Below are 8,408 nucleotides of genomic sequence, written 5' to 3' on the forward strand. Positions count from 1 at the left end.
GCTTGTCAAGTATTCTGCGGTTTTTTGAAAACACAATGCTTGTATTTAAGTGGAAAAAGATAACGTTAATTAAGCTAAAGTAAGCTCTGCGACTTTGGGTCAACGCAAAAACGTCTGGTGCAGATGTCACTCAAAGCCTACCTTTGCTTGAAGAGGGAGATAAGACTTTTTAGGTCAAACAGGAACTGCACACATGTTTTTGAGAACGTAAACCGAAGAATAATTCGTGTTAATATCTTAATGATTAGGGGCGGCACGGTGGCGTGGTGGTTAGCACTGTCGCCTCACAGCAAGAAGGTCCTGGGTTCGATTCCGCCCAGTGGCCTTTCTGTGTGGAGTCTGCATGTTCTCCCCGTGTCTGCGTGGGTTCTCTCCGGGTTCTCCGGCTTCCTCCCACAGTCCAAAGACATGCTCTGGGGATCAGGTTAATTGGGGACTCTAAATTGCCCGTAGATGTGTGAATGTGAGTGTGAATGGTTGTGTGTCTCTGTGTAGCCCTGCGATTGGCTGGCGACCAATCCAGGGTGTACCCTGTCTATCGCCCGAAGATGGCTGGGATGGACTCCAGCCCCCCCGCGACCCTGTGTGCAGGATAAGCGGTCCATAGTTGACAATGGATGGATGGATGGATGTTAATGATTATTAACATAGGAACGTCGTGGAAACTCATTGTACCATTCAGCAGTGCAATGGACGGGACAATTTAACAGCGCATGCGCAACAGGCAACCATGACAACTGCGATTGGAAATTGTGTCCACTAGCGTCGTCAAGGTAACGTTACAGTATGGTATTGTTTCGGAGGTGTACATAATGCTAAGCTATTTTTACAGTCTCGTGTGGCAGTAATAACCACTATCGCTGTATGGACGTTATGAAGTGGCGGCAAAGGACACTCATGTCACTTTAACGACAACTGACGTTAGAACTCTGACCTCTTTCAACCCGGAAGAACATGCTGGTGGGAAGGAAGTTCTAAACGTGCTCTTTTGAGCTAACGTTAGCAAGTTAGCGTGAATGAGGTTGTCGCTAACTGAAACGGTATTTCTCAGAAAATATCCGAGGCTTTGTTTTATAAGCAAGTAGTTTACAAGAGGATAATTAAAACTCCGAAATTCTTCGATGCTTCCTTCGATTGTAACGTTAGCGAACTTAGATGTCACGTAACAGCGTCTATGAACATCATCGGCATATCATTACATACTATTAACACCATTAACATTGAGTCAAATCAACAATAATGTTGACCAAGGCTGGTAGTGAACAGGCTGTTTGATATCACACCGGATAACCGGATCACAACCGGATTGATCCGTCGCCAGAGAAGTGTGCCAAAACTATAACACCAGGTGAACTTACATCTTTGACAGCCATGGAGTTTCTCCCCGTACTTGACCCTCTAAATGAACCCAAAAAAGGAATATGGTGAGTTAAATTCGATGATTGATTTGCACCCGTGTTGCAATCAGCTGACCGTTTTAATTGTTTTCTTATCAACAGGTATTCTTTGATACCCGGGGGGGCTGCTCCAGGTGTTAGTGTGGGTCACACCTGCACCTTCATCCCGTCTGAAGATGGAGGAAAAGGAAGAATCTTTATTGTTGGGGGAGCCAACCCCAGCGGCAGTTTCTCACATTCATACATAATAAATCTAGGTAAGAAATGTCAGGATACAATCTGTCTAAGGATTTGCATTGGGGTTCTACTACTTTTAAGCGCTTCAATAAAACATCTACAAGATTTTTATTGTTAAAACTAATTTGTGTTTTACAGCTTTTGTGGGTAGTTGTTTTGAAGAGATTTCCAACCATGTACAATTCAGTGTATAATTAAACAAAGTTTTTCTAGATATCACAACCACAGTTGCAACAATATGGATAAACCTCCTACCACGAGGATTATTAACATAACTTGAGCTATAATTACAATACTGGGTCGGGTCATCATTGGGTTCCCTTTTTTCTCCTGTCTGACTCTACCAGATAATCATGAATGGGACATCCCAGAGTGGGAGGATTTCGAGTCCCGATATGAACACTGTAGCTTTGTGCCGGAGAGCTGCCCTCAGAGCCTGTGGGTGTTCGGAGGGGCACAACAGAGTGGCAATCGCAATTGTATCCAGAATATACAGCTAGCAGGTAACTTTCAAATCTAAATTCTTAGTTATCTATGGTCTTTATTAGAAATTTAGCACTGCAGTGATTTTTCAGATTAACGGTTTCACTCAAAGAAGAGCACATGAAATGGGCTGCAGGGGTTTTCTGTGTTGTAACCAATGTTTTTGACAACGATTGTATCGTATTTGACCGTAGATTTTTGTAAACTGTGTGTAATCCATTCTTTGCATGTGGGTCCAGAAAGTGGGTCTCGCTGGAAGAATTTACTGGTCAATGGCCAACCCCCCAGTCCTAGGACATACCACACCAACTCAGCGTGCCAAGGGGACCGGCTGTATGTCTGTTGTGGTGGGGAAGCAGGCGCTTCACCAGTCTCAGACCCAAAACTCCATGTCTTTGATACAGGTTTGTATTCAATACCTTATAAACATACCTCCAAAACACAGGTATTGTCTCCCCAACAATAAAACAATTTGTCTGAAAGCCCCTTAGGCTAATGACTGGTCATACAGCACGGTGATAATGACCTTGTGAAGCAGTGATTGTACACTTTACTGTCTACTACATATTACATGCAGCAATGTGAACGCCTAGTCCACCCCTTTGAAGGTTTGACCATCCTGTGTATCTTTTGGTGATTCCCAGTGTCGTCCACCTGGTCTCAGCCGGGAACACAAGGCAGAAACCCGCCAGCCAGACATGGCCACATTGTCGCTGTAGTTGGTTCAAAGATCTACATTCATGGAGGCATGGCTGGAGACAAATTCCACAGTGATATGTACTCTCTTGATACAAGTAAGCTTGAACTCGCTTGAGGATCAATGTTTTACCGATTGCATTTGTCTCAGATGATGAAAATGACCCTCAGAACGAGAACCTTCATTTTTAAGAAAATAAAGTCTGTTTACAGAGAGCATGAAGTGGGAGAAAGTGCAGGCCAAAGGAGACGTCCCACAGGGAGTAGCAGCCCACTCAGCTGTGGTGCTGGGCAAGAACATATACATATTTGGAGGGATGACCGCTGATGGGGCCAGCAACGTTATGCACAGATTTGACACCGGTACATTTTGCATTCATACACCATTGTTTTAGACTATAAATTCTACATGGCAGCAGTACACTATAAACCTTCAATACTTGAACTGACACTATTGTACTTCCTGCTTGCAGTCAAACGTAGATGGGTCCTTTTGAAGTTTGAAGGGGATATACCACCCAACCGCCTCGACCACTCCATGTGTTTATTGCCCTGGACGGTGTGTGAAGAGGATGAGGAAGTCAACAGCCAAGTGGCCACAAAGACAATTCACTTGGCATTTGTGTTTGGAGGAATGGACACCCAGGGAGTCATTCATAATGACTGCGTTGTGACTGTAATAACATGATGTTCCTTTAAATTTCAATGAATGTTTAAGGACTTGCAATTGCATAATGTATTCAAATCTCTATGAGGCTTTAATGCTGACATTGGCATAAATATTGCAAAACAAATGCTGAAACCATTAACATGACAAATGTTCAAGTGTTTCAATGTTGTAAATAAGACTCAAAGTAACATTTTGTATCAAACATTTATTTCAATGTCCAGACATACAATGACCAGATTCAATAAATAACTTTTAGCATTGCCTGTGAACATAATGGGATCTTGATCTCACAGACACCCAACTCACTGAACCCACGAATACCAGTCCCCCTCCCTCTAAGTCCCTCCCCCCCTCCCCTGTGCCCCTTCAGGACTGCCTCAGAACAGCAGTAAGCCTCGTATCCGGGCTGACGAATATCTCCACCTTCCAGCGAAGAGAACACCTCCCTCACACTGAACTTATTTTAAAGTCTTTCAGAAGATTCAGTGTAGTTGCTTGTAATCGCCACCCCTCCCCAACCATTCCTCTCACTAGGAGTCCCATCAGTCCAATATATACATCTAGACGCAACTACCAGAGAGGCAAGGATCAACAGAAGACTTGAATCTTCCTACAACTCATCCTTCTCCTCTGGCTCACCTTCAGCCCCCTCAGGTGGAGGGGCACCCGCACTGCCATAAAGCTTGCTGATGATGGGCTGAACCACCTCCTCCAGCTCCTTTTTCTTGGCCTGGAAGTCTTCCAGCTCAGCTTCCTGGTGGGACTCCATCCACTCGATCTTCTCCTCCACTGCCTTCTCGATGGTTTCCTTGTCCTCGTCCGACAGCTTGCCACCGAGCTTCTCCTTGTCGCCGATCTGGTTCTTCAGTGAGTAGGCGTAGCTTTCCAGCTCGTTGCGGGCGTCGATCCTCTCCTTCAGCTTCTTGTCCTCGTCAGCGAAGCGCTCAGCGTCGTTCACCATGCGCTCAATGTCCTCTGGCGTCAGGCGGTTCTGGTCGTTTGTGATCGTGATCTTGTTCTTGTTGCCCGTGCCTTTGTCCTCGGCGGTGACGCGCAGGATGCCGTTGACGTCGATCTCAAAGGTGACCTCAATCTGGGGCACGCCACGAGGGGCGGGGGGGATGCCGGTCAGGTCGAAGGTGCCCAGCAGATGGTTGTCTTTAGTCAGTGGGCGTTCCCCTAAAAGGACAAATGATTAAACCATTAAAATGTTTAATTGTTGCTGCATGCAAGGAAGATATGCACAACACATGTTGAAAACATTAGTTCTGTTCAAATCGTACCTTCATAAACTTTAATGGTGACAGTAGGCTGGTTATCAGAGGCTGTGGAGAAGATCTGGGATTTCTTTGTGGGCACCACAGTGTTCCTGGGGATCAGCTTGGTCATTACGCCTCCAACGGTCTCAATACCAAGGGTCAGCGGGCACACATCCAGAAGAACCAGATCGCCTGCAGGAGGAAGAAAACCGTTAGAAAACTGGCAAAAAGTGTGCGAGATGGGTTGAGTCAAGAGATTGCTACAGTGCATGAGGCAGGCAGACTACTTACCGGTGTCCTCTTCTCCGGAAAGCACTCCAGCCTGCACAGCAGCTCCGTATGCCACCGCCTCGTCGGGGTTGATGCCCCTGGAGGGCTCTTTGCCATTGAACAACTCCTTCACCAACTGTTGGATTTTAGGGATGCGGGTGGAGCCTCCAACCAGGACAATCTCATCAATGTCGGATTTCTTCAAGTCGGAGTCATCCAGCACTTTCTGTACAGGCTTCATGGTGGAACGGAACAGGTCCTGGCAAAGCAAAAGACATGGTTAAAAGACTCTAACTAGGTTTTTGTAAAGACGGGATGTAGTACATGGCCATTGTTTTTAGAAAATGTTGTGCAGCATACCATGTTGAGCTCTTCAAACTTGGCACGGGTCAGGGTCTCTGAGAAGTCTTCTCCCTCGAAAAAGGACTCGATCTCGATGCGGGCCTGGTGCTGAGCGGAGAGCCCCCTCTTTGCCTTCTCAACCTCACGACGCAGCTTCTGCACAGCGCGGTTGTCTTTGCGCACGTCTTTTCCGGTCTTCTTCTTGTACAGCTTGATGAAGTGCTCCATGACGCGCTGGTCAAAGTCCTCGCCTCCCAGATGGGTGTCACCGTTGGTGGCCACAACCTCAAACACGCCGTTGTCGATGGTCAAAAGGGAGACGTCGAAAGTGCCGCCACCAAGGTCAAACACCAGAATGTTCTTCTCGCCATCCCTCTTGTCTAGACCATAAGCAATCGCGGCAGCAGTTCTGTAGAATAAAGTTATGAGAGTACGTTACAAAGACATTCACAATTTCAGAAAAGGAGGACAATATATTAAATCATTTTTATTTAGACACTTACGGCTCATTGATGATTCTCATAACATTCAGACCAGCGATGGTTCCGGCATCCTTGGTGGCCTGGCGCTGAGCATCATTGAAGTAGGCAGGGACAGTGACCACTGCGTGTGTGACCTGAAGAAAATTTGAGAAAATTAGATAGTCTTCAAGTGTTATATCCTTTGACAAATATTTTATGGAGGGTGGGGGGGCTTGTACCTTCTTGCCCAGATAAGCCTCAGCAGTCTCCTTCATCTTAGTCAGCACCATGGCAGAGATCTCCTCTGGAGCGAAGGTCTTCAGCTGGCCACCACCGATGTCAACCTGAATATGAGGCTTGCTCTTCTTCTCAGTAACCTGAAGATGGAACATACATCAATATTATTGTACCAAGTATGCTTCTCAAAATAATCGTTAAACCCTACAACTTGCCCGTGTCAAAGAGAGTAAAAACTCACCTTGAAGGGAAAGTACTTCAGGTCCTGCTGCACAGCGGAGTCTCCCCAAGTACGCCCGATCAATCGCTTGGCATCAAAGACCGTGTTCTCGGGGTTAGAGGTCAGCTGGTTCTTTGCAGCATCCCCAATCAGACGCTCGCCCTCTGCGGTGAAGGCCACATATGACGGGGTGATACGATTACCCTGGTCATTGGCAATGATCTCCACGCGGCCGTTCTTAAACACTCCAACACTGCAGGAAAAATAGATTAGAAATGATCAACATTGCTCATGAGGCAACAATTTACATTGCATCATTAAATAGTCAAACAATTATGACAGGTGACACTTTTGGGATGGGGTGGGGGGGGATTTACCATGAGTAGGTGGTCCCCAGGTCGATTCCTACGACGGTCCCGACACTCTCCTTCTTGTCGTCGTCATCGGCCCACACGGTGCCGGCGACCAGCATCACAGCCAGCAACAGCTTCATCTTTGCTTGTGTGAACTCAGATCTACAATAGAAATCTGGGGAAGAGAAACAGAACGTTAATGTTTAATGTTTAAAAAAAAAAAAAAAAAGAAACGTGGCTTAACGGTCATGACGTAAGCGATCGTACCTCCTAAATTCAGTTAGCTACCAGCTAGTTGTACTGGGTGAAATTGTAACCCTTATTAGGACTTTCCCCAAACCCCAGAAAATGTCAAGCGCACGACCCTTGAAGGATCAATGGGGAAGTGGGTGGAGCACCGCAGCCTCTGTCTGATCTAAAGAGCACCCCCCCCCCCCACACACACACACACACACACACACACACACACACACACACACACACACACACACACCTCTATCTGCCGGCAGTTAGCTAACCACGTTAGCGTGCCAAGCGAGGAGGAAACGGTTGACGAGAGTTATTTTAAATTATAATTGCAGTGACTGGCTGTGTGATTTTAAAAGTCATGGAATACGTTGTATAAATAACTCCGCTTATTGTCATACATAATTATAATTCAGCGTAACCGTTAGGACCAGCTGGCTGCACCATCATGGAACGGTCTTGAAATGAGTTTCAAAATTGTAGGAAAAAAGCAAATGCGTAATCGCATCATCAAATTCATGTTAATACGTACCTTATTTGCAGTAAGTATGTCCGTGAATTAACGGCCTTGACGCTGCCTGCTATAACAAAAAAAGTCTTCTTCCTTCTATCCTATATTCGTGCCTCGGCGAAGTGATGTTGAATGGACCGTGCTCTCTCAATATATAAGCCGTCACTTCTTCCCTGTCGTGGAGCTACCTGATTGGCTGAGCACCAACTCGTTGGAAGGCGCTGATTGGTGTCGTCCGGCACGCTGTCCGCCGCTGATTTGCACCCGTCGGGTTGGGTTGACGTCACGACTTTTGCCCACTGTGCCGATGCTGATTGGCTCTCAAGGCGCATTCATGAACATCGTTGGAGCGAGGACACGCCACTCTACAGCATCAGGAAGAGGTCACATTTTATACATTGGAAATTAGTACTGATTATTTAAAAAATGGTTCCCACTTTATTGAAATGAATTTTCTGCTCTTTAAAGGGAGGCGATTTTCAGTTTTACCGTGTTGGTGTTATGAAAAGAAATGGTAACACACTATAATTAGTAAGACATGTGCAAACCTTGGGTTGCATGTAACTGACAGATTCACTGAAAAGCAGACTGTTACATCAGATCGACTGTGTTACATCAGATCGACTGGATTGTTTGTATGTTGCATCAGTGCAAGTCCATGAAATTATGGTTTAAGACATCCAACTTGAAAAGCTAGAAGTCTGCAATTAATTGACGTATCAAGTTTTAGCATAGGCCTTCTCTAGACTTGTTTCCGTGCTCATATATCACAGATGTATGTAATTATTTTGTACACTTTGGATTCAGCAGGTCACGGGCCGTATCAAACAAAACTACATTACTTGAGTGTTCTAGTACAATGCTCTCTTTCAAAAGTCTAAATAGGTCAATGTTAGATAACTGGTTTCCAAAGCCACATACACTTCAATCTATATGAACCCTCTTCTGGTGCAGGGGGCATGCCTAGTCATCATTATTACTTGGTATGTTTGGCTAAATATGAGCAACAAAGAGAGAAATACTGTT

At 45.6% G+C, this 8,408-nt stretch overlaps 3 protein-coding genes across 3 annotated transcripts in view; 1 reads left to right on the plus strand and 2 right to left on the minus strand.

Annotated features, from left to right (window-relative positions):
- The window catches only part of LOC120831451 (regulator of G-protein signaling 3), a 76,229-nt gene extending 75,998 nt beyond the window's left edge, over positions 1-231 (minus strand). Inside the window, exon 1 of the mRNA XM_078087737.1 lies at positions 142-231. The gene's annotated coding sequence lies outside the window, so the exon portion shown is untranslated. The remainder of the gene's footprint in view (positions 1-141) is intronic.
- A 518-nt stretch (positions 232-749) lies between these two features.
- On the plus strand, positions 750-3,685 carry rabepk (Rab9 effector protein with kelch motifs). Its single transcript, XM_040196877.2, has 7 exons — positions 750-1,424; positions 1,500-1,654; positions 1,982-2,137; positions 2,357-2,521; positions 2,762-2,911; positions 3,027-3,176; positions 3,287-3,685. Exons 1-7 carry the CDS (start codon positions 1,372-1,374, stop codon positions 3,499-3,501), a joined length of 1,044 nt encoding a protein of 347 aa, XP_040052811.2. The 5' UTR covers positions 750-1,371; the 3' UTR covers positions 3,502-3,685.
- On the minus strand, positions 3,674-7,659 carry hspa5 (heat shock protein 5). The gene is made up of 9 exons (XM_040196876.2): positions 7,404-7,659; positions 6,650-6,800; positions 6,294-6,525; positions 6,055-6,192; positions 5,858-5,970; positions 5,373-5,763; positions 5,034-5,271; positions 4,767-4,934; positions 3,674-4,662 (listed from the first exon to the last, which is right to left on the minus strand). Exons 2-9 carry the CDS (start codon positions 6,763-6,765, stop codon positions 4,094-4,096), a joined length of 1,965 nt encoding a protein of 654 aa, XP_040052810.1. The 5' UTR covers positions 6,766-6,800; positions 7,404-7,659; the 3' UTR covers positions 3,674-4,093.
- Between the last annotated feature and the right edge of the window lie 749 nt (positions 7,660-8,408).

This window comes from Gasterosteus aculeatus, chromosome 14 (genome assembly GCF_964276395.1).
Source record: "Gasterosteus aculeatus chromosome 14, fGasAcu3.hap1.1, whole genome shotgun sequence".
Lineage (NCBI taxonomy): Eukaryota > Metazoa > Chordata > Actinopteri > Perciformes > Gasterosteidae > Gasterosteus > Gasterosteus aculeatus.

Excerpts from the sequence above, each read along its gene's own strand:
- hspa5 (XM_040196876.2), bottom strand. The coding sequence starts at position 6,765 with ATGAAGCTGTTGCTGGCTGTGATGCTGGTCGCCGGCACCGTGTGGGCC. Across the intron at positions 5,272-5,372 it reads AGTTTGAAGAGCTCAACATG|GACCTGTTCCGTTCCACCAT; the intron begins GTATGCTGCACA and ends TTGCTTTGCCAG. Across the intron at positions 4,663-4,766 it reads CACCATTAAAGTTTATGAAG|GGGAACGCCCACTGACTAAA; the intron begins GTACGATTTGAA and ends TTGTCCTTTTAG.
- rabepk (XM_040196877.2), top strand. The coding sequence starts at position 1,372 with ATGGAGTTTCTCCCCGTACTTGACCCTCTAAATGAACCCAAAAAAGGA. Across the intron at positions 1,655-1,981 it reads TTCATACATAATAAATCTAG|ATAATCATGAATGGGACATC; the intron begins GTAAGAAATGTC and ends TGACTCTACCAG. Across the intron at positions 2,522-2,761 it reads ACTCCATGTCTTTGATACAG|TGTCGTCCACCTGGTCTCAG; the intron begins GTTTGTATTCAA and ends GGTGATTCCCAG.